General features: G+C 37.2%; 1 protein-coding gene across 1 annotated transcript; it reads right to left on the bottom strand.

Annotated features, from left to right (window-relative positions):
- Positions 1–57: 57 nt before the first annotated feature.
- shtn3 (shootin 3) lies at positions 58–25,446 on the bottom strand. Its single transcript, XM_022684055.2, has 18 exons — positions 25,300–25,446; positions 25,110–25,168; positions 23,039–23,099; positions 13,976–14,070; positions 13,007–13,169; positions 10,309–10,406; positions 9,626–9,707; positions 9,029–9,123; positions 7,654–7,800; positions 6,150–6,303; positions 5,704–5,866; positions 5,394–5,464; positions 5,188–5,291; positions 4,498–4,512; positions 3,903–3,968; positions 3,586–3,706; positions 2,947–3,232; positions 58–2,383 (listed from the first exon to the last, which is right to left on the bottom strand). Exons 1-18 carry the CDS (start codon positions 25,322–25,324, stop codon positions 2,239–2,241), a joined length of 1,950 nt encoding a protein of 649 aa, XP_022539776.1. The 5' UTR covers positions 25,325–25,446; the 3' UTR covers positions 58–2,238.
- Between the last annotated feature and the right edge of the window lie 244 nt (positions 25,447–25,690).

Below are 25,690 nucleotides of genomic sequence, written 5' to 3'. Positions count from 1 at the left end.
ATGGTGGCTTTTATGATGTAAAAGGTTGTGGAAATATCACACTTCAAAACACCTGGGTAGTTCTTCATGTTTATTCAGTCCAGTTTAAAAGGTACGGTGCAGGAGAATAACATGATTTTTAAATTAAAAGGTGCACTCATTTTTTGTAGCTTCAAAACACACACACGCAAACATACACACGTTTTAAGATCACAACAGTCAGATAGCATCCCGAGTGAATCCTTAACTTCTTACAGCCTGGACGGCATGCAGGCGGAGCAGAACCATATGGTGTTGCAGTAAGGCCAGTAAACATCCCACAGTTACTGACTTGGGTCAGTTCATTGCTGGACAAGAACAGTCTCTTAAAATTGTCAAGTTTAATATGAAACAGTTTTAATGTGCCATGTACAGTATATCAGAATTCAGATCTCAGTGGGTGATGTAATAAACCCTAGTAGAGCACAACAGTTCAATTCTTTACAGGCTGATACAGTATCGCTCTGTGAAAGCAGTGACAATCTCCTCTATCTCCTGGCTGTTGCACATCATAAAAAGAATGATCAGATGATATTGCATTGTTTGGAGAGGTTATAAAAACCCCTTACAGCCCACCTACCTCTACCTTAACATTACACAACATTACATGTGAAACCAAGCAAATGTCATACAATCCCCAAGCAGTGAATTCACTGCAGTGCAAAAACTCGGGAAAACAGGTGGAAGACATTGGAGAATAGCATGTCAATCCTTAAGAACGTTCACTTTATTGTCACAATGTAAAGAACCGGTACAATTACAGATAGCTAGGAGGTGAGTTGGTCTAGGAGGAGGTAGATTGTATATATCCTAATCTACAGTATCTCCTACATGCTTATCTATGTCTTTCAGAGCACTTGCATGACTTGTATTTGCATCTAATGAGGAAGGTTCAGAAACTGAACCACAGAGCCTCAGATATAACAGCAGAAGTGCCTTGGTGTGCTGTACTGTTTTCAGTCTGATTCAGGATTGAGTTTTTGCATTGTAAACAATGGTCTTTGATTACATTTTACTTTTTGAACATGGAAATCAAGCTGATGATGAGCTTAGCAGTGTAGTAACGTACAGCCTTTTGTTATTGCGATAGGTAATTAGCTGTTGTTTGTTGTTAGATTTATGGTGTGCATGTGGTATTTTTGGCATGTATGATGCCAAATTGCATCATGTTGACCTAAATTCTACAAGCAAGGTCTTAATGCCTTAACTGAGGTTTTAAGGCCTTAATGCCCTCTAGGCACTTTATAGCTAGATGAGCTGATGACCAACTTGAGGTGTTGTGTTAATTAGGCTAAATACAAAGATGTTTTTCTCTAGATTAGAGAATTGCCTCTCAACTGCAACATCATGTTTTATGTGAATTCTTTCCTTATTAATGTTTAGTGCACATCATGATTAAGATTGATACAGGTTTATTACAGTCAAACTCTTGTGATATCAATTTTAGACCTAATAATCCTCACTACACAAAATCATGGACAAATTTAAAGGTTGTGTTTGAACAACATAAAATTATGGTAAATTACTGTATTCAAGAGTAGGAACTGTCAGGTCCGGACAATCTGGAGCTGCTCTTGCACACGTGACATACTGATGGAGATTTTCTGACTACCGGAAAGTTCTGTGGTTTAGGCAAGGGGTAGCACCTGCATTGCATGTGCAGGAGGCACGAAACGACCTGCTGTGAAAAATCTGGAAAATGACTTGCTTAATTCACATCTGACCTAACTCAGACATTACCTAAGCTTTGTACTAGGCAAAATAAACTTTGGATAATGTCCCATACAAGTTGCCGTGCAGGATTGCTTCTATAAGTCTCTGGCAAATCCTGCTAATGGCTGATGCAAACAGAAAAGGGGTCACTTTGTGTGTTTGAATATTTCCTTTGGAAAGGCTTTGTAGCAATGCATTTCATATGTTGCATTTTCTTGCAAGTGCATGGTACACGTTCTGGCAAAACCCACTTTCCAAAAGATACTTTACAGAGGAGCAAATGATCATTTCCCAACAGGAATAAAGTAGGTTTCCTTTAAGTTCCCAAAATGCAGGATAGATCTATATAAAGGGTGTTCATTAGTGGATACAAACCCACACAATCAGACAGTTTGTGCTCTGAATACCTAAAACTGAACCTGTGCATAATTTGGAATAATAAATAGAAATTAAAAAACAAGATTTCTGTGCAAATGCTGCAGCTGTCCTGCTAGTGCTTGCCTTCCGTTAACACTCAGCGTCCACGCTGCCATTTGCATCGTTAGGGCCATCTGCTGAGGAGCTGAGAGAGGCCTGCAGGTCCTCATTGTGTGTGGGGTGGCTGATCCCATTGGGTTGCTCACTCTTCTCTTCCTCTTCATTCTTCTGCACCCTGTGACACACCAAGAGACATTATGTAAATACATTAGAAGACATACAGTGTAATCTGTCCTTTATTTGTATTATTTCTAAATTGTAGATTAATATTAAATACTTAAAATACTTACAATGAAGGAACACATATGTAATTAAATTAGTAGACAAAAAGTGTTTGACCTTTACAAACACCTGACAAACCCAGGTGGTTTGGGATGAGTTGGAGTGCAGAGTGAAGGAAAAGCAGATAAAACAAGAGCTGAGCACATATAGAACTCCTTTAAGAGAGAACCATTCCAGGTTCTATCTCATAAAGCCAACTGAGATAATAATGTCAAGAGTAAGCAAAGTTGGCATCAAAACAAAAGGAATTTAAAGTGTAAAACATGACATCTTTTTGTTTATTAAATAATTTTGTATGTCTTCCTTCGTAGTTTTGATGTCTTTAATAAGAATCTACAATGCAGATAATAATAAGAATAAAGTGTTCTGAAAAAAATCAGACATACAAATACCAATTAAATAAAGAAAAAAATATTATTTTCCACTATGTAATGACAACTGCAGAAGTAGCTTTACCGGTTGCAGGGGCTTTTGTTGTTGACCAGTTCTGCAGGTCTTTTCTCAGAAAGGGATCTCTGGACGGAAGCTCTCGGTTTGGTTCCGCTTGGCTCTGTGCCGAAGTCTGAGCTCCTGCGGGCTGTGGGTGGTTCTTTGCCGGAGTCTGTGCTGCTTCTGGAGCCAGTGTCGCTGGTGGAGAGAGAGCTACTCCCTGGCCCGTCCGTGTCTTTACCTGAGTCAGAACTGTGTCGACCATTTAGGCTATCGTTCGAGGAAACCTTGCTGATCTGACCATCCATCTCATCTGCGGAGAAAAGTGAGAGAACTGCATGTGAGAATAGCTCAGTGAGGTTTTTAAAATGGGTATAATATCTGCAGATCTGTGTGAGGGTTGAAATAAAATGCAATGGCTAATGAAAGACCTTGGCTATGCATGGTTAGAAATGCTGTTGCTATGGTATTGGTACAAATACTGATCTCATTAAATTGACTGGATATCGGACAGAAATTATTTATAGTTAGAAATATATTGTTTCTCTGTCATGTTCAATATTAAAATAAAAAAAACATTCTCACTCCAAGAAAGAATCGTGTGTGAGTCTATTTTTTGTTTTATTTCGCTACTATAAATCAGATTTTTTTTGTCACTAGTCTGACCTGCTGCAGCTGGATCACAGGCCTGCTTGCGTCTCCTCCTCAGAATCACTTCAAGTTCACTGTCTTTTTTAACAGGCAATGTTTCCTGGAATCCACGGCTGGGACTCTTTTTAACTGTATCCTAAGTGGGCAAACAGAAATATAAGTGCATTAACATAAACATACTTCCCTCAGCACTTTCACATTAATTTAATGAACAGCAATACTCCATCACTACACAATGTAAATAGTGCTAGGGGTTAATAACGATCTCCATAAAGAGGAGAAAACGGGTAGAATAAAAGCTTGTATAAGTGGAGAATAATCAGGTGAAGTACCAGAATGCCTTTCAGCTCCTCCATCGCACTCTCCTGGTGTTTCTCCTCAGAGGCTGGACTTGGCTGCTAAACAGAAGGACAGTACAGATAATGCTGAGTTGAGCTTTTAAGCCATTTTGGGCAACTACAGTATGCAAGACTGGGTCATCAAGCTTTACTGACCTGATCTAACATCTAACATTAATTTCCTGTGGATTTATTTTATATTGTTATACTTGGATTACAGAGATGAACAGAGTGGAGAAGAATCTGGCACTTAAACAGAGCACAGATGGTACCTATTAAAATCCTGTCCACTGGTCCGAGCTATTGATCAGAACCTACAGCCCCACTGAGTCTGTGTAGTCATGGTGGCTCAGTCAATCAATGGCTTTAACACAGACAATTTACTCACTCTCCAAATGAGATATCTACATACAACAGCGCCCTAATAACCAGACTATTCCTCAGGGGACAGGGACCAACTGCAATAAGCCTTTTTCACCATGCGGTTTCTTCATTAGTATTTTCTCATTAAAAAAAAGCCCACAGACATTTTTCAAATGTATTAGCATACACTTAATTATTCATCTTAAATCTGATGCTTTTTATTTACCTTTGTTCCAAATCTCTGCATGTGTCCATATCAGGTCAGCAAGTCACATGTAATCAAAAACATAACATTAGAAAATAGAAAGAAAAACAGACCATATCTCCAACACACACATCATTTACACCTTTACATGATGATGAGAATAAAAATAATAATGGTAATAATAATAATAATAATACATTTTAAATCACATAATTCAAGAAACAAAAAAATAAAGTGATGAATGAAAGAAATAATATAGAGGAACAGAATACAGAGAATAAAGTGTATTAATTAATATTAATTATTTGTATTATGCACTGTTGGACAAAAACGTGTATCTTCAGAAAGCCATCTTTAAAAAAAAAAGGGCCTAACCTTTATGACTTTCCATGTAAGACTTATTGTACTGATTGTATTTCAAGTCATTTTGGATCATTTCTGTCAGTCCATTCATTATGACACAATATAAAGAAAAATGGGCAGATTTAAAATTCTGGTAGTAGAGAACTTTAATTAACAACAATGCCATTATTTTTTAGAAGTTGGGGAGAAATATTGGGGAGAACATTTAAAATGAGATTAAATTATATTATGTGCCTTTTTTTTATTTACAAAAAAAGAAGCTAAATAAAACTGACAAATGGCAGAATATTACACTACAGGATGTAAACCCTAAAGCAGATGTAATTACATAAAAAACTCTAAGTTTACCTTGGTGTCCTGTCCTTTCACAGGCCTGAGCACAACTCCATGCTTGATCCTTTCCATCATTTCATTGACAGCCTTCGATTTGACATCATCCACACCTTCATTCGCTGCAGAAAGGGAGGAGCCAGCATTAGTCAGGTAAGGTCAGAAGCAGGCAGAGATAACAAAGTGAGGCTATTCGGGCTGCAAGAAGTCAAAGATAAAGTCACCTGGAGCCTGCTCTAATTTCGGAGAGCCTTTTCCACCCTTGGAAGACTTCCTCATGATTGCGATGAGGGAGCTGTTTACATAAATGAAGAAGATAATATTAAGAAGATGTTATGTGATGTTAGCATCATGGCAATATTTAATTATTAAAACTACATCTTACACAAATCAAAAAGCATTGGGATCATAAACATCTGTATCAGTTTGTATCAGCTGACTTATTGAAAACATTTGTTTTGTTTAATAGAGGCTAATAGTACAGACAAACAGTCTGTGTCTGATGCAGGTTTAGTGTAGTAAGTGGAGCAGTACCTGAGGGGGTTGCAGCGAGAGGGAGGGGGTGGGGGTGGAGGGGGAGGAGGGGGTGGAGGAGGAGGAGGAGGGGGCGTTGGAGGAGGTGCAGGGGGAGGTGCGGTCCCAGGAGATGGACCCGAGGCTGAAACACAGGTCCTCTGAGACTCCTGCAGCTCGTTCACTGCGGAAACACAGAGACAGATACTGCAGTTATAGCGTGCCTGGCTTGCTGCAGGCTCTGGGCAGTGATTGAGACTGTACTGAACTCACCCATCACTCCACACACACACACTCACACACACACACACAATGGTACATAGACTTTACATGTGCTGCAGTGTGACTGTTGGGCATCTGAGTATTATGATAGTGATGCTGAAAAAATTAACTGTGCTACTTAATGCATAACCACACCTATATATCTGCAGTGATACTGAGACTGAAACACCATGATGTAAGCTCACCTCTACACTCCAAATCACTGCACTTCTTCATCTCCTCCTGCAGCCTCTCCTCTGTGTCCTTTTTCTCTTCCTCCAGCAACTCCAGCTGTTTCTGCAGCTGTGCTAGCTGCTTCCGCAAGGCACACTGATCCAGCTCAGCCTCCAGAGCCTTTACCTACAGGGAGAGGAAGAGGGTGTGAGCGCTGAGCAATTGTAAAGAGGCTAAGAGGCTCAGCAGTTATAAAGCAAAGTGACTGTAATTTGTCGAACAAAAACCTTGAAACTACAAGTTGTTCTTTAAACTGGGTAATGTCTTGATGAATGGATTAATAGTAATATTGCTGATGGCTGCATATTTCTGTTGGTCCATTGACACTGAGGTTTGTAATTTGTTTTGTGTGAAAAAATATCAGCTTTACTTTACTTTACTCATCATACTTGCTTTTAAATGTAAAAAAATATCAGCTTTACTTTATTTAATGCAATATAAAAAAATATAAGAATTTTCGCAAAAAAGTTCAATTACTTATACTGGTCAGAAATAATCTGAGGGAATGAGAATTGTACAGACTTTGCTTTTATATCAAACCGCAAAAAGAATAACATTTAAATAAAACCAAACTTCGGTTTGGTAGTTAGCTATTCAGGGACAAACAGTGTCTCTCTTGTAAAAAATCTTTTGCCTTCTAAATGCAAAATATGTTACATTTTCATACTCAAAACAGAAGGATACATTATGCTTTTGTTTTTAAAGTTATGCACTGAAAACAGAATCTCATTAATGCAGAATAAAGACTAAATCATGCCCAAAACCTTGCATTCAACTCCTGTACAGTGTCTGCTGATCTATTCCTTGATTGCTGACCCACCAGTACTGCTCCAAACAGTTGTGTGTGCAGGTTTACAGCCTCATCAGCACTCTGACAGAGTAAATACTTCCATCTATACTGTACTACACTCTGAGAACTGCTGAACCTTTTCTCATTCTGCTTGATTATCTGCCCTAGATTAGGTCTCTGAGTGATCTGAATAGAAAGAAAATGTGTAAGCAAATCTGCTTCTGATCTGCACATAAAAGATCTAGAGCGTGGCTAAGACTTCTTGATATGTTTCTGCTCCTTAATCCTTGATCTCAGCTGAAAGCGGTCAAGCCTCTGAGTGTCTCCTCTGATGTGCTGGGGTTTGTAATTAATAGGCAAGACTAGCCTCTTATTCTATCCACATCCTGTTGTTTGTTGTGGCTCTTCAATGAAAAATGAACTGCTGAGGTTGCAAATGCAGAGTGGTCAGCATCCAGTAACAGAACAACACTGCTGTACTGTTGGCCAACACATCTAAACACACCCCTGACAGATGCACACACAAGGCTTCCTGTGTTCTTTACCAGAAACATCCGGTTAATCTTTAATCTATCTCAAGAAGATATTATGTTACCTAATTACCTATTGTCTTAATAGTAACACAAATAAATAATAATTCAGGATAATTAATTCATTTTGCTGATAAACAGAGGTTGAGTGTTTACCTTTTCTTGATGCTGCAGCCGTTCCTGTTCCAGTGTTTTGGTTACATTGGCGACATCCTCCAGAGCTTTGAGCAGCTGAATAGTGGGATCTGCCTGCTGCAGGAGAATCATGCTCTGTCTGTTTGCCTCTTTTTGCTTCACCAACATCTAAAAGAGAAAACAAGACCATTACTTATCTTCTCTGAACATGATCCAACCCCAGATATAAGAAATAAACAACTACATTAATAGAAAAACACTCTTTATTTGGTTTCATTTCTATAATTCAAAGCTTTTTAGGAAAGTGGACTAATGACATCAATTAAGTTTGCCTGGTTAAACAGCTTAAATTATTATTCGGCCTGTATTGAGACTTTTTAATATGTTTTTCAGGCTGAATCTACCCTGGTTTGTGGCCCTTCGCTTAGCATTTATCACCTTAGTATCTAGTGGTGTAATCATGTAACCATCGATACTGTATTATTAAAACATTCACATGTTAAGACTGGCGGTGGCGGCAGGTCTAACTTTCCGTGGGTGCCAGAACCACCCCCAAACTCTACCCCCAAACTCCAGCCCTCTTAAGGTCATTCATAACTAGGTTTTCACTGTGGAGTCACTGAAATTCCTGAGCACCAGTATATCAAGGGACATGAAGTATCCAATGCCAAAGGTGCATAGCATGTCACACAGAATGTTCTTCTTTAGGTACCTGAAGAAATTGAATCTGCTGCATTTTTCTTTCACTTTTTTCCAGTATGTTCAGTTATTGTAAACTCTGTTCTGTGATGATTATATCTGGTGTAACAAGTTGCACACTCACATCTTGTACAGACCATGTTTCAGTCCTTTGTTTCATGTTTCAGTGTTTCACTGATGCCCTAACATTACAAGAGCATTCACAGGGGTGGCAGGCACACAACTAAAGTGGTTTAAAGTCTGTCAAGTTCAGTCTGCTCTAACACAGAGCAATACCATTTACTTCTGATTATCCAGATCCATATCATCTGCATCCATATCAGCAACAATAAGCCAAAATCTTACACATAATCAGCACAGCACGGAAACACATCTCCACAGCTCCATGCTGGGGGGATTTTTACCCCTCTAGCTCATGTGTGGCATTAATAATTTAGCAAATACATTCAAGTTTAACTGATCCTGAGACTCTTATTTTATTGGCAATACTTCTTTACGGGAATTAAACATGCTGCTGTGTTTGTGCATGTGCATATCTACAAAGTGTCAACAATGGGTGTAATGTGAAATATAGCTGAATGCATTCACTGCAATTATGAAAAAGGGTGTCCAGAAATATTTGGACATTTTATTGTGAGGTGAGAGGATTTACATCTGACTTTGAGGTCTCTATTTTCAATCTGGACTCGTGCCATACCTCATGTGCATAGGTTTCTGCTTTCTGCCTCAGGCTCTGCTCCAGATCCAGCTGCTCCTTCATCCCCTCATATTCATGTGCAGCCATCATGGACACTAAAAAGAGACATGTTTTTAGTGAGACAATCAGCTTTATTAAACTGACATCTATACATGTTAATTGGATGCTTGTGGTGGGTAACTTTCATGCATAACACCCAGTATTTGAGAATTGTACAGTTTACAGAAACAGTCACTGTGAACACTGCTATAGGGGAGGGAGTCAAACAGAGAGCAAATTAAAGCGCATCTCCCCAGACTCTCCAGCTGAGGGAATTCCTGCTCCATCTCCGACAGTTAATTTCATTAGGGTGTTTAATGGTGGTCAGCAGTGAGTGGGTGGGTTGAGAGGAAATGATTCTCTTCCCGGGCAGATGCCAGATGTAATGCACCTCAGACAGGATGATGTCATACACAAACAGATGCACGAACATGACTCCACATAATAGAAAGACAGACCACACAGCTGCTTAAACCTTTAAACCTTATGAAAGCCTGTCAGATTCAAGCAGTAATTATAGTAATGCATAATCAAAAATGGACAGAAAGGCTCCCTCACCTCTGTTAAATCTCTTGATGGTCTTGGTTTGCTGCTCAATGGTTTTGTGAAGTTCCTTCATCTCTGCTTGCTCTTTTTCAGTCTATAAAACAATACAGAACAGTATTTTAATCCTTTTTTTCACAAAGAAAAGGCAATGGGATGATTTTTATTTTGTGGTAATAATTGAATTCATAATATGAAGAATTTGAGATGACATTTTGTTATAAAATAAGACCACAAACCACATAAATATAAAATATAGAATAAAAAATTAAGTGAATGTAGTCTAAAGCTATAATATGCTGATTGCTGTGAAAGACACAATGACCTATGGTGGATTATATTAGCCTAAGAAGGTTTAATCAGGTTAAGTTCAGTTTAACAGTTTATGGTGACTCAAACATGCTTTACCAAATGATTGTGCAGAAGTTAAAAAAGGTTAAACACTCTGTATTAAATATGACAGAACAGGTTTGGGTAAAGCTGAAAACTAAAAACATACCTACTATAAGTCTGCTATCTCTCTTATAACACTCAACGATATTACACACTGTAGGTTATTATGAAGATCCCTTATCATCTCATTCATAATTAAAAAGAATGCAGAATGCAGCACATATCCAAACTCAGATCCACAGCTCTGCCAAACACAAGTGTGTTCATTCTCCTACAGTGACAAAAGCAATTGTTACGCCACTTACAAGTGCTGTCAGCTCCTCGATCTGTCTCTTCTGCTCCTGTAGCTGACAGGCTAACTGCTTCTTTTCCTCCAGTAAAGTGTTCACCGTTTCCTGAAGATCTGTGGAAAACAAAAACAGTGCTTTGAATTAGGGTTGTTTCAATCAAATACTCATTATTGGTATCAGCCTAACACTGACCCAAATCACTGTATCAGATATTGAAACATAAAAACAAACAAAAAAGCATAAGCCATTATTTGCCTAAACTATTCTGAAAACGCTTAAAAGTACAAGGTTAAGTGTGCTTGACAATACAACTTTCACAACTCATGAAGCTTTAAGGATCAGTGTAATCTGTAGAGATAAACCAAAATTATTTTTGGGGGCTGAAACCGAAACTGAACAAAAATAAAACATACATTTTTACATTAATAAATTAAATAGGCTAAATGCATTATGTCTTGCTTCTTAAAGAAAATGTATTAATTGAACTTAAGGTGTTTTTATATCCCAGCAGACACAACAACAAGGCAAATAAATTTACTTCAGCAGTGCTACTATTTTAATCATACATTTACTTTAGCAATGCTACATTAGTCACACATTTAGCTACCTATATATTTACCTCAACAAAGCAATCTTAATAAATCATTTACCACAACAGCACTATTCTAATTATTAATATAACCCAGCGATGCTATTCGAGTCACGTTGTGAGTGGAATTTTCACAGAGAAAGCAGAGTCTTTTTGTAACCAGAGGCTAAGGCTCAGTTAGCTAGGTACCTTAGCAAGATAAATTTATTATCATACCAGAAACCATTCTAATATGATCCAATAGCCTAAAATATAATGTAAATACTAAACCCCTAGAACCCAAGCATACATGTTTAAAACCTACAGGTTGGTATTCTAGGGTTTATAACTCAGTAGAACTAACAGACATAATGCACATATAACAACAAACAAGACTTACCCAGTTTAAAAAACAGCATGTATCATCAATGTGTCAATGATAACTGCTAATGTCCATGTAATTCCAGAAGTTAAACCCCAGTTATAAATCCCATAGCAGTCCCACAGTGGGCGTGGCCTGCTCTCTAATTGGCTCTTCTAGACTTCACCTTAGTGCCTAATACATATGAATTGTTCATGTTTACTTTCTGAACAATGAGTACAAAGGGGATGGGCAGCAGGGAATTTGGGAATATTATCAGGTAAAAAAAACAACAACTCTGGGCTCTCTTCTATGTCTCAAACTATTTTTTAAAAAGAAAAGGAAAAAAAAACACAAAATAGAACCTATAATCCTAAAAGTGCGAGTAACACTAAAATAAGTTATGTTTCTAGTTTTTAAACACTAAAATATGAAAAAAACAAGTTTTTCATAACTAAGTCCATTGTGGGCTTTATATGTCAGGAAGCAGAATATTTGATTCACATTACGTTATTTATATTTGACAATGTTATTTATATATTTAGGCATGCTTGTATTTAGATAGCTATATTATGCTATTAGGCAAAGTGCATCTAGATAATTATATTATTAATAGCTTAGTTTAGGAGAGAGAAAATAATGGCACCAGATTGGTATCGGCAGATACTCTGAATGGAGTGTCAGTATCGGTATCAGTATTGGACATGAGTAATAGGTATTGTGCTACCCCTACTTCACATGTAAATCAGTGCTTGTCAGTCCTTTTATATGCAATGTACAGATCTTTTAGAAACTTCACCAGCTTATTGAAATTATGCCTAATGGTATTATAGATTGAAATGATAACAATGATAAACAATTTATAGCTAATATTTTTCAGTGTTTAAGATACTAGTTAGCCATTAAATGTAGCTGAGAATAATGTTCTACAGATGTAATACTATTAGCTAAAATTGGCATGGCATTTTTTTTCAAATTTGTAATATATTACAATGAATAATTAAATAATACTCGTATATTCCATTTTGAAGCTAATTACTTAATTGCAGCAAATAACACAGAATTGTGTCACAAACATTTGTAAAACAAGTTAAAAACATGGGGCAGTTTCCAAGACAGGTGTTAAAATTAAAATAAATAAAATAAATATAAGAAAACATAGCCTACAGTTAGGCTTAATCACTGTCTGGGAAACTGTCTGCCCCCTAAATCTATATCTGTGGCTTTTAACAAAGTTGTAATTCTCAATATATGAAATAGGAAATATAAAATATGATGTAAAAAAATTCAATTATAAAACATATTAAACTGTGTTTAATTTTGTTGTCATGATCGAAACCAGATATTGCAGATTCCTATATGGTTACCTGTGGAAAAGATATTTTTTACAAAAAGAAAAACTTAGAATTGGCTATAATCTATAAGGCTCCTTATCTCCTTGTCTATATAATTATTTTAGTCTTTCAAAAAAAACTCGATAAAAATACTTTTATTTTGGTGAATCTCATCCTTTGTTTTAGCATAGTAAGATCTGGAACTGTTCTATCTTACTGAATGGGTTTCATCCATCATGATATGATTAAAAACAGAGTCTTTCAGAGTGAAAGATCCTGATGCTATTTAGCCTATTTAAACAGACAGTTTAAATTAATTATTTTGCATTGGCCATGGTAAGTTTTGTAGTGGGTTAGGTGGGCCGCAAGTTGAACGATTTAGTACCTTTCTTTTGCAATGTGACACGACTACATCTTGCAAGCATTCCAAGTAAGACTGTGTGGGTGTACCTTTGACCTGCTGTTGGTACTGGGCATAAGGGTCTGGGCTGTGATCCTGTGGCTCTGCCTCCTCCTCCAGGGAGATGCAGTCAGAGATACTGGGCAGCAGCTCATCGAGACACGGCCGAGACGACAGGCTCAGATACTTCAGCTTCCTGTTCTCACAGTTGAGCTGAGGGCGTGCAAAATAACATTTCACAGTCAACAAATCCAGAAACATCTGCTGTGTGGCAGCTATAATTCAGTTCTCAAGTGCAGCTTGAATTCAATGTACTGCATTATTCTGTTATACTGTTAAAGTGTTTTTCTGGCTATGTTGTGATGTATGTGCATGTATTAAGCTTTGTAAACATAGCTCCTATATTATGTTTTAGCACCAAATTGAACATTTTTGTCTGAAAACGAAACCAAAAAAATTTTAACATTTGTTGAGTATTGGATACCTCAGCACTGTCATTCTAAGCATGAATTTACTAGCTACATTAGTAGTGCTATTCTAACCATAAATTTACTTCAGCAGTGCAATCCTAGTCACACATTTATATAGCCACCTCAGCAGAGCTCGTTTAACTACTAATTTACTTCAACTGAGCCGTTCTATTCATACATTTACTTCAGCAGTGCTATCCTAGTCACACATTTATATGGCCACCTCAGCAGTGCTAGTTTAACTATAAATTCACTTCACTATAAATTCGTTGAAAATGCTCAAGCTAAGTGTTGGCTTAGTGATGGAGGAAACACAACAATATGAATTGTGACAAATAAATTACCGTTTGTAGTTTTACAGAATGAATTACTTGTTGATAATTAAAAAGTTGTTTTTTTTCCATTATTTGGTTGCTAAATATTTAGTTTATCTCTATTATATTTACCTATTAATAAAATATTAATTAAAAGTTATTTTTGGTGCCATATGGTCTTTTTTTCAACATACATGTTTTAGACACAGAACACACTAAACTCTTTCTGCTTTACCTTGGTAGCGAGTGCCTCAGCATTTTCCCGACACGACTTCTCAATCTCCAGCTGCGTCTGCAGCACGCTCACCTCCTCAATCACCATTTGGGAAACTTGATAAGACAACAAAGACAAAAATTTGTGATTATGGCACTGTTGCATTCAATTACATTTTGTGTGCTCATATAAAGTGTAGAATAAACAAGCATTTATAGAAAGTAGCCTAAAAAAACGCTGTGCAAAAGGAAACCACCAATATGGTTATCTGTTACAACTTCACAATAGCTGGCCTCTCAACAATTTTGACAGCACTAATACTGTTGCTGTCACTGAACCCCACTAGAGTAATTCTACACCCAGTGGAGGCCTCGTAATGGGGGATCAGATGTCATAGCAATGCCAAGCCAGGTCATGTACAAGTGCCTGCTCAGCAGGGTTCCACTCTTGCTCCAGTCTACCGTACAACACTGAGCTTATTGTTCGTGCATCTGAAATAACTGCTTTCACCATCACGGTACACGCCTCCATGTTTATCCTTAGAGGTCTAGAGTTTGTGTTGGTCATCCTCTATCCCTAAACAGTGGTCAAAGAACACTGCCAACAGGACACTGCCCAAAGGATGTAGTTGTTCACTCCAGCAGGGACACTGAGGTGTAAATCTCTCCGTGCCTGATCCAGTCATGACAGCAAAACACACACTACTAACACATCACCACAATGTCAGTGTCACTGCACTGCTGAGAAGGACCCACCATCCAAATATGCATGCTCTGTGGTCGTCTGGTGAGGTCCTGATTACTGAAGAACTGTAGGAAATGAGTATAACAATGTATGATATGCAGAGAAACAGAAGGACTACCATCATTAAGTGATACAAATATAAAGTGAACCTAAAAATAGCTAGTAATGGGTGTGGAAAAAGGAGATGGTCATGTATGTAATGACTGATCTGTGTATTTCATTTATGGACTGTCGTTGGAATATGTGTATGTGCAATGATAACACTGCATTTTTCATATGTAATTGACATAAATAGGTCCTGTCCCACACACTTTGGATCCAACCCTAATTCATCCCACCTCAGTCAATTGATGACTGCCTTCATAAGGGTTAAATTGACAATGAATGTTTAATTGAGCATTTTGGCTGAACTGGGAACCTATAGGAAAGTAACTCTCCAGAAGCTAGAGTGGTAGAAAAACTGGTGCAAGGAAACAGGATGACATAAAAGTGCTGTGTCAGCAAAGGTCATAAACCTAAACAGAAAATCACAAATTCAACCAAATTCCATAGAAACATTCTCCCATATGGCTTAAGATGTTTTCCAGTGTGAAAGTGTGTGACAGCACACTCGCTCTGGTCACTGAGCAGATTCTCTGGTCAGTAAGTGGTCCAGGCTTCGCTTTCCGCGGGACTGAATGAAGATGAAAGGAGCTCTAAGTCATCAGTTCCTTCACAAAGCAGCTGCTGAATAATGCATGAAGGACGCTCTTCTCAGCATGCAGCCAGACTGGAATACATCATCACCCGGCTTTGGAGACCCAGCCTCTGAATATATCTGCTCATACATTTGCTGATTTCATCTCTCTATAATGCACTTTTCACTCTTCTTTTGATACAGCAAATTTTGTGCATTATGAGTGCATATGGTTGATTTAAACAATTGTAGAGTAAAAGGGTTCCAGATAAAAATTCCAGATTAACTAGATGATCAGCAAAAACTGAATAAAAATCATTGAACTATCCATAAAAAATATTTGAACACAATTTTTTGTATCTGCTACTGATGATCTGTGTCAATTATGATTTCAATAATATAAAGTACTTAATAAAAATTGTAGGCCCTGTTTACACATTCATACATTAACAATAGGGGTGAGAAAATTATAATTTTCATTATATATTGTATCATTTTTGTTTGCAATACATTATCGATATTTGGCATCAAATATCAATATTTTTTTATTGAAACATAGATGTTCTAAACTTTAGAACCCCCTAATTTGACTTACTAAAATTTCTTAGTTTCTCGACGTGGTGATGCTAATCAAATGAATATGTTAAATATGCAGTAAAGAATACTGGTTGTCAATTTTCCTAAAACTGTCAATATATAGTTGGATACAATATATAGAGTATAGCAGGATTAAAGCATCATGATATAGTTATCATGGGCAACATATCATTGTATCATGAGATGCCCTGTGATTCCCACTATTAATTAACATGCATGCTGAGTGATCCAATCTTAAGTGGGCAACACAAAGTACAGGTGTGAATGCTACAATTGCAAGGTAATGGATAAAGATGATACTCGTGGTGCAATTGAAACTAGGTGTCTCCTCTTGATTTGGGCTGAGGATTCTGTGTAAAAAACTCTGGAAGACTCTTATTGTAACTGGCTCTCCCTCCAGCAGCAATGATGTGTGAAATCTGATCTCACGTTGTCAAAGGAGAGGCATTTAAAACACTAAGTGTGAACGGCTATGCATTTTGGCAGTCATTTGTGATCGGATCACCCAGGATGCATATTAATGCCTGGTGTAAACTGGGTCACAAATAGATGGCAAAGAGTGGCAACCAACCTAGTGTCCCATGCTTCAGTGCAGCATAAAGATTTCCAAAGATGTGCTCCTGCAACTTCATTATTCCCTATGAAATATGCAGACTGGACAGCTGCACTGCAGCATTCAGAGTGACTGCACTGCTCATCTGAGAGGAGTTCAGCAGAGAGAGGAAAATGCCAGCTTTCTTATGAAGTGAAAACTAAAGCTCACTTCAGCCCAGCTGAACATCTTTCTCTCTTTACTGTTCTCTCTACAAAACAAATGCAAACAAATGATCAACCCCCACAATAGTTCTGATGAGATACTGTGCTCGAAATCTGAGAACAGACATTCAGAAAGCCATTAGTATACAGAGTAGCATCTCTCTCTTAGGAAAATGCATTGGCTACAGACCCTCTGGCCTCGTCCATTTGCCGTAACTCATCTGTTTGTTTGCTGTCAGCGTTCAAGAATGTAGGTAAACATACACAAGCTGACAGACTGAGGAGTTCCCTTTCCTCAGTTGCCCCCTCCAAACCAACAAAATACATTATGCATTAGCATGAAACATTAAACGTATATACAAAACATGACACTCTGTGATACTTATCTTTTCGTATACCTTGAACATGAGCTGAAGCTAATACTAATTTTTTTTTTATCTTATTAAAACCAACTTTGTTTATTTACTTTTTTTGTTCCTGTAATGTAAAGTATGTCCACAGCGCTGACAAACTCAGGAGTCAATTCTGTTGAGTTGATTATATTATATTCAGGAGATATAGGAATATTGTGTGGATCTGTGTAAGGCTCACTATAGGCTTCTTCAATCAAAGGATGCTGCAGTTTCTTAATTAACCACAAGTTGTAACTACAGAGATTTTAAACCAGCGTTATTTACAGTATCTGCTTTAAACTCACATATTTGTAGAATGTGTCTAACTAATGTTTCTCATGGAGGAAGCAGAGTAAAGAAATTTAACATCCCTATCCAGTTACCCATCTTAAGAGTGCACCACTTAGTCTAGTAAAGTGAGTATCAGAACACAGCAAATGCATAAAGAGTGCAGACCATATTTACCCATGACCAAAAGGGCAGCAGCAAATGTTGTAAAGCTAAGGAAATCACATACATTTTACTATTTTGTGAATGTGATTGCTTCAAAAAAAGCAATGTAGCCCTGCATCATGATATGTTACCAAGTTTGCCCTTGATTGCTATTAACCATTGACCAATTATACTGAATTTGTGATCCATATCAGGTCCAAGAAAGCCCTTATCAGTTAATTAATAATTAAATATATTTTTAACTAAACTGAAACTTTAAGTGCATATTATATACATCTAAACTTTCCATGTGCAGTATTCTTTAAGTGTATTCTTTAAGAGTGTAAAGATGGTTGATGGTTTATGTACTATGTTTAATGAAAGGCAGAATAATTGCTCACTATTTTAGCAGCTCACTGAACCATGTAAGCCAGCCTGACCATAGGTCAAGTTATGAGATGAGTAAGATGAGTCAGAGGGATGCACCTGCTGCATACAGATTCAGCTGGACTGTGGTTTCAACCAATAAAAAGGCTAGCGTTCTGTGCACTGAAAGAGCCTCCATGGACATCCCTGGTTCTGCTCATTACCTCCCGAATGACTGACCGGGGCAGCTCAGCTCCAGGCCCAGCTACTGTGAGGAGATTCTAGGTCAGCAGCTGCTTTGTGCTGCATGAGGAAAATGCAAAAGGCTCCAGAAAAATGGCAAAACTGAGATTAAAGGGTCACAGCATGGCCGTGCTCTTTTGAGGTACGATTCACACAGTCATTTGACACAGAGTTGACACTGTGTCTATGTAAGCTAGCGTTACTTTAAGGTATTATCTGGACCCTCTTTGATTACAGTGATTACAGCCTGCTGATAGAACAATAGTGTCTTGTTAATCACTGTGCAGTTTTATCTGCAAGTGGAATAAATTTAATTATAAACGTTTACATATTTAATCATTCTCAGTAGATAGTGTGGCAGTGATTTTCAAATTTTGCACGTTTCCTAAAATATAAAAAGGTAATTTTTGTACCTTCAATATAAAATGTGCTATTTTTTTAAACTGCTAAATAAAACTTTTATTTTTATATTGGTTTCATATGTTTTGTTGTGCTTGCAATAGGAGGGTTTGACTCCCTTAAAGTAAAAAATATATAAATTGAAGAAAATTTGTATATGTGATAGCTCTAAATGGTGCTGTTTTTTCCTATTTTGGCAAATCTAAAAAAAAAAAAACTTTAAAATCTATTTTCAGTTGTTATGTAAATCATAATCAAACTCACATATATATTTAAAGAATATTGAGATTAGACGTAGGCGATATTGCCCTAAATATATATTATAGGGTAATTTTGGAATAAAAATATTCTTGGTGACACTAGTAGAAACAAAAAAAAATCTGTTAAATGTCTTTTTTGTAAACAACAGTAATACGATTTTAAAATAGAATAAAATAGTAATAATGACAAAATAAATAATGTAAGATAAAACAAACATTTCTACAAAAAAAATATCTTAAAGCTTTAGAGTAAACAAAACAAATACAAAACGTGTACAGAACAAAACTGTGAACAAAAAGTGCTACTATCAGAATATTTTTTTTATTTTAAAAATAAAAAACTACTATATTGTGAAAGATCCAATATGCCACACCACAAGGTAAGGGACAGAAATGTTGTGGCTGTAACTGTAACTGCATGACTGGGAAAAGAACTAAAACTAAGGCTCACTGAAGCACCAAAGCATCCCAAGGAGTGAGGTGGGAAGCAGCTGTTTGCCAGACGCAGATTTAGTGCCTCCCAGATACTCAGCAGCAGTTTCCCCACGGCAGCCAATCATCAAATAGCACTCCGACCAATCACACGCAACCAGCATGGGACCATTGTCCTGTATGTCTGCAAGTAGGCCAAACTGCACTGACATTTGCAGAGTCATGTAAGGCACTGCAGAGAACTGTGCCAACTGTTAGCGATCTAATGAACTGACCTACTGCGTACACTGTTTGAGGTATCAATACGGATATCAGCTGTGTAAAACTATAAACCTGAAATCAGTTAATTCTGTGCACATATATATTTATTTACCTCACCAACCATGAGCCATTCCCGTTAGAAAAGTTGCATATGAATGAACAAAGCCAGTCGGAATGACAATAGACACACAAACCTCTGTATATTTTCAACTGCTGAATAATTAATATAGGAGATTTCAATAATTCAAAGAAAAAACATGGCATGGATGAGTACAGTATGCGCCACAGTCTATTAATCCTCCCCTGGGGCACACGATGACAAGGAGGGAGCTTTGATTGTTTCAGATAGAGTCTGGGGCTTCACATGACTGAGACCTGAGAGCTACTAATCCATACAGCACATCCTGGTGAGACATTGCACTATACTGTATGTACTGAGCTGTAACAAATGTTCAATTAAGAACATAAAAAGCTAGATAAAAAATAAGACAGAAGGCTTAAACAATATACTATGCATCTTTCCAATAGTATTTATAGATGGACCCTTGTATAGATTTATGGTCTTAATGGTCCACCAACACTAACCAATAAGTACACGGTTGACCAATGTGGTTGCCTTAAATTCCATTAATGATTCAAAAACATGCTCATTATTTAAGTAGAAAATACAAAATGTCTTTTTACTATTTTTTTTTGGACAATATGTCCAATATATCCCAGACATTATTGCGATTTTTTTGGACAATATGTCCAAAATGTCCCAGACATTATTGCGATAAACAATATTATTGTCATCTTTGATTAAGTATAACTAACTTTTAATTTATAAGACTATTCAGATATTCTTTTATATCCTAAATAAATAAAGCATACTTTTTAAATAGCCAACATACTATTTCACATTAGTGGGCTCTTCTTGCTAAGTAAAACAATCGGCAATATCTAGGTCTGCTAAAATTATTGCGGTAATATATAGTATATACTGTATATTGTACAATAACCCAATTATGTACTAACAGTGACAGGCCAAACATCTATGATAATACTAAGACATTAGCATCTAGGCTAAATACCATACATCAAATCTGATATCTGATAGCACAGATAAAAGATTATGGAGCACCACTGCTAGTCAAATATGACCTGAACTCAAATTAAACACTTTCAAATTAAACATAATTTCTATGTGCACCCAGATTCCCTGTCGTACAATACAATAATTAAATTATACTTCACACAATATATAGCAATAAACATTACAATAAAAGAAAATACTACATAACATAAGAACAATAACTTTTCAATTCCTCACCTGAGACCAGAACCAATTCCAACACTGCGTTCTAACAGCATTTAGTGATATAGTGTTAGCAGGACGCTTCCTAATGGACCCTCTGCATCCCTACACTGGCTCTAAGAAGAATGTAGCAGAAGCGTCACCCTAACAAAGTCCATGTCTAGGATTGGCTCCAAGTAGTCAAGGGGACTGGGATACACCTGGGAATAAGGGCTCATTCAGAAGGCAGCTTGGAGGCAGGGTGTTAATGAGATGGGTTAGGCCGGAGGTGACATAGCACAAGGAAGCTAGACGCAAAGTGTCAGATTAGAGGATGAGTCTCATAAGGTGATTGTCTCTAACAGCTTCCTCAAGGGGACATATGGATGTCAGGAACAGAAGATATCTAAATACCTGCAGTAAATTTTTAAAGATGCGTTTGTCCATGATGTTGGTACTGCACCACCTGAAACCTCTTGAAGATGCTGAGTAATGACTGTACAGAAAAATAGCTTCTCTGTAGATAAGTGCTTAATATAGAATTTATTTCTTATTTTATCCCATTTTTGCATTCCTTCCCTGTTACCCCACACACTCATTAGGACTCCTCCTTTATAGTAATAACTAAGGTAAGCACAATAAATAAATATTCCTTTTGTTGTTGTTGTTCCTTAAATTTAAAAATAAATGTAACAACTGAATTTAGTCTGAGAACCCTGGGAATATTTAATGTGGAAATAAGTTAATAATTATATTTAATAGATATGTTAACCCCTAATACAGGTTTGCAATATCCTGTGGAAATATCGCAATTAGATATTTAGCCAAAATCGTGCAGCCCTCTCAGCCACTGCTTTTGACCGATCACTGGGTAGCACTGCCGTTAATGAGAAAACACAATAGGAGTGATGTGGTCAAGTATGCTCACTCAGACTCTGGCTGCTGATGGCAAGCAGTATGATCTGGGATTAGAACTGGTGATCCTATGATCACAGTGGCAGTGCCACTTTGCAAATGCAAAAGGTCACTGTAATTATTGGATAAAGATGAGTAAATGGAGACGAAAAAAGCAAACATCAGGTCTTATTTAGATTTTATTTATTTAGCTCACCAATCACATTATGTGAAAATTGGTTATTCTTGCTTTGATGCTCTACCTACAGCCAGAAAGTGTCATGTTTTAAGTCAACCCTTAAAGGACATGCTTTACACATGTATTACTTGACAAGCTGAGATATACACAGAGATCTCCATTCTCTGCAGGACTCACGGGTTTCATCACAATATCTTGCAACGCGGGGCAAAATGTTTATGTAATGGGCAGAAACAAACAATTACCGATGCACTGAGTGCTGGGGCTAGACAAAGTATACATCTAAAACAATAAAAAATCTATATAACATGATAATAATCACTCAATTATTACCATGCATTATTAACATGACGGAAAACGCTAAGTAATAGGGATGCACTGATGTGGAAATTCTGGAAATGTAATAATCTATTGATGCAGATATACAGACTTATAACTTATAGAGAGACCCCGATGTAACTTTAAAAGTAATAAAAATAACTAAATAATTAGGCTAAAATCGTGGAAACTTAAAGTAGCGCTGCCAGTGACGGCCAATTGTAGTACTGCGGACAGCGCTGCTTGGCCCTTTTCCATCATGCAATAAATGCGTCAGCAAGTATTTTTTTTTAAATCAGCTGATACTGATATAATTGTGCATCTCTAATGAATAATAAATAATTGTAACAGTTTTGCAGCAAACAAATTAGGTTGTGTGAAAATACATTTTCAGATTTCACAATGTCTGAAAAGTTCTATCAACTGTACCTTCCATAGGACCCGTTGCCATCCGTGCCAACTAATGAGATTTGCCACTGCTTTACACAAGCCTGACATTAGTGCAAAACTAGTGAGCAAAACATTTGCCCTATACATAACAACAGTTCATCATCGTTGTGTATACATTGTATTACAAGCAATTCGAATAAAGTTAATAAAGTAATACATTCTACCAGACATGCCAAATAATGGCATAAACTAATGAATTCATCTTAATGACAAATAAACCCACACAAACATCATATGTAGACTGCAGGGAAAAAAACTAAATCCATTAAGTAAACTAAAGAATATCAGCTCCTACTGGATCCCTTTCATCCAGTGCCAGTCCTAACAGCTGGGCCAGCTTTCAGGAATAAACCACTGAATTTTATCAAATACCTACTAGATGAACTTACCTCTCTTAATGTGCTTCAGTTGCCTTTCAGCCTCATCTCTCTCTTCAGTAAGTCTCAAGCACTAAGGAATAAACAAAAACGATGCTGAATAGACATTTCATCATATCATATCACAAAGAGGCTAAGATGGACTGCAATTTCCAGGTCCAAAAAACTAGTCAGGCAAATTATGCATCAAAATTAGTATGAAAACAAGGGCAATATTTTACAATAGCAGAGTAAATAATGTGCGGACATTTCTAAAATCTCTCTAAAGAATTATAAAGATACAAGCCATATTCTTATAATGTGTAGAATAATTTCCATTTCAAGGCCAGATAACATTTAACATGGGTATGATTATCAACTAATATCAGCAAAACAATGCTGGACTGAACTTCAGGGAGGAAAAAAATGAATGCATAACCCTTATCTGATCCTGTAAAAACCTAGTCCAAAATAGCACACACTCAAAATGTATGTCTGTTGATAGCTGTGTTTCTTCCTGTGGGCTAATGGAGTGTTTGAGTAGTTTCAGGATAGAGGCTCATCTTAAGCAAAGCACTTCAGGTTAGAAGCAACAAATTTTAAATATGAAATCACCTGACTGGTTGATACTCAAGATCTCAATATCAGTGTTATCATGTCATTGTTGTCATTACAGCATCACAGTATTGTGAAGTCTACAATGAATCATATTTTTATCGTTATTGAGAATACTATATCAAAAAAGATGTGAAAGTGCCTTGAATAACAGCAAACTTAAACTCCATTACCCACGTATAGCAACAGGGGAAGGTCTCCACACGGCAAACATGACAAACTAGGCTGGAGGCAGAGTGAAGCTATGGACTATGCCGGAATGTGATGTAAGCTATAGGCTACGCTACATCAAGTTATGCCAGCAACCAGCAGCAGCTGAAAAAAAAAAACAGCTGCTGGATAATTATCTATGTTTTTTTCTAGTTAATATGGTGGTGCTCAACGATAAATGTTTTTTTAGGAAGTATTTTTACAATATACTTTAAAATAAACTAATATTTTTGTTTGTAATACTATTATTAGTTTTCTTCAGTTTTTTTATTCATATGTTTTTGTACACTGGATTTTGTACCATTTCCGGTTACTAACTGGACCTTAAATGAGAGCCCACTTAATGATGATGTTTTTCCTTGATTTGACCAAATTGAAAGCCTCTGGAATATAATTAACAGGAAGATGGATGATCACAGACCATCAAACCAAACTGAACTGCTTTATTTTTTGCACCAGTGGAGGAGAACGTGCCAAGATGCATGAAAACTGTGATTAAAACAAGGGTTATTCCACCAAATGTTGGATTTTGACTTTATGAATATGAACTTGTTTTCTTTGCATTATTTGAGGTCTGAAAGCTCTGCATGTGTATTGTTATTTCTGCAAATAAATGGTCTAAATGACAATATATGTTTATTTGAAAATTGGAAGAAATTGTATCAGTAGTTTATAGAATAAAACAGCAATGTTCATTTTACTCAAACCTATACCTATAAACAGCACAAAAATGTAATTAAGGTAGCCAACCTGACAGTTTATTAGAGTTATCCTTTAGTGGGTAAGGTTTCCTGCTATTGAATATCAGTAACACATTAGCACAAATGCTAACTAAAATATATAGATCTACTGAATTAGTAAAATATGGTGATATTTAACAGTATCGCGATGTCCTGCTTTTAAAGAGATGCAGGAAATCACATATTTGGTTTTGGCAGGTTCACAGAAAGGACAAACAAGGAAAATAATACTGACAATAGCTGCTTTTAAAATTAAGATGATGATTTAAAGTGTAGATATTGAATATATGGGAGAGAAACGCATCTGCATGTGTGCACTGAACCTATGATGCACTAAACGCTGCTCAGCTGCAGAAGGGTGTCACCGTGCCCTCCTCACTAAACCAAAATGCCGGTTAGCTCCCTCACTCAGCGAGGGGCCTGCAGCCAAGAAACTCGACAATATGCCTAAAAACGAGCTCTGCAGTCCGACAGCCCGAGCAGAATAAACCCAGCTCGAGGTGTGGCTGTATATAAATCCCAGCCTGAGCATCCCTTACCTCAGTCTTCACTCTCTGAGCCTCTCCCTCCTCCTCAGCCCCGCCGGCCTCCATCACCACTGTATAGGATGGAGAAGATAAAGGAGCACAATAGAGTGAGTCTCTCAGCAGAGCACCGCGCGCTTCTGTACGCATGTCTCCACTCATACAGTCCAAACACACAATTTATAAAGCATGTTAACATCATTACCGATAGGCAGAGGACTCGCATCCATGTTCCTGTGCAGACAGCGGCAGCAGGACCGGCGAGAACGGGAGACCCTCCTCCCTCAAAGCCCCCCGTCTGGATCACACGCACCCTTTAGTCCGCTCCCATTCATTCTCGCGTTATTCTCCTCCACCCGTACTTCGGCAGGCCACGCCCCCTCCGCACTGATTGGGCAGCCAGAAGTCTACGCTAAGAATTATGGCAACATCCAGGATTGGCTGTGAAATATCAACCAATTAAGATGCAGGAGGCGGGGCTTATTAAAACATAGATATTGATAATTAAATGGCTATTACATACACAAAATCTTGCATAGGTGCTACCCAGTAAATGCAATTTTGAGTAAATGTTTTGATATGTATTAAAAATTACG

This window comes from Astyanax mexicanus, chromosome 10, assembly GCF_023375975.1.
Source record: "Astyanax mexicanus isolate ESR-SI-001 chromosome 10, AstMex3_surface, whole genome shotgun sequence".
Classification (NCBI taxonomy): Eukaryota; Metazoa; Chordata; class Actinopteri; order Characiformes; family Acestrorhamphidae; genus Astyanax; species Astyanax mexicanus.
The sequence above is the reverse complement of the archived record's forward strand: the minus strand, read 5'-3'. Positions and strand labels throughout refer to the sequence as shown.

Excerpts from the sequence above, each read along its gene's own strand:
- shtn3 (XM_022684055.2), bottom strand. The coding sequence starts at position 25,324 with ATGGATGCGAGTCCTCTGCCTATCG. Across the intron at positions 13,170-13,975 it reads CTGAGGCACTCGCTACCAAG|CTCAACTGTGAGAACAGGAA; the intron begins GTAAAGCAGAAA and ends GCACGCCCTCAG. Across the intron at positions 5,867-6,149 it reads CAGTGATTTGGAGTGTAGAG|TGAACGAGCTGCAGGAGTCT; the intron begins GTGAGCTTACAT and ends GTGTTTCCGCAG.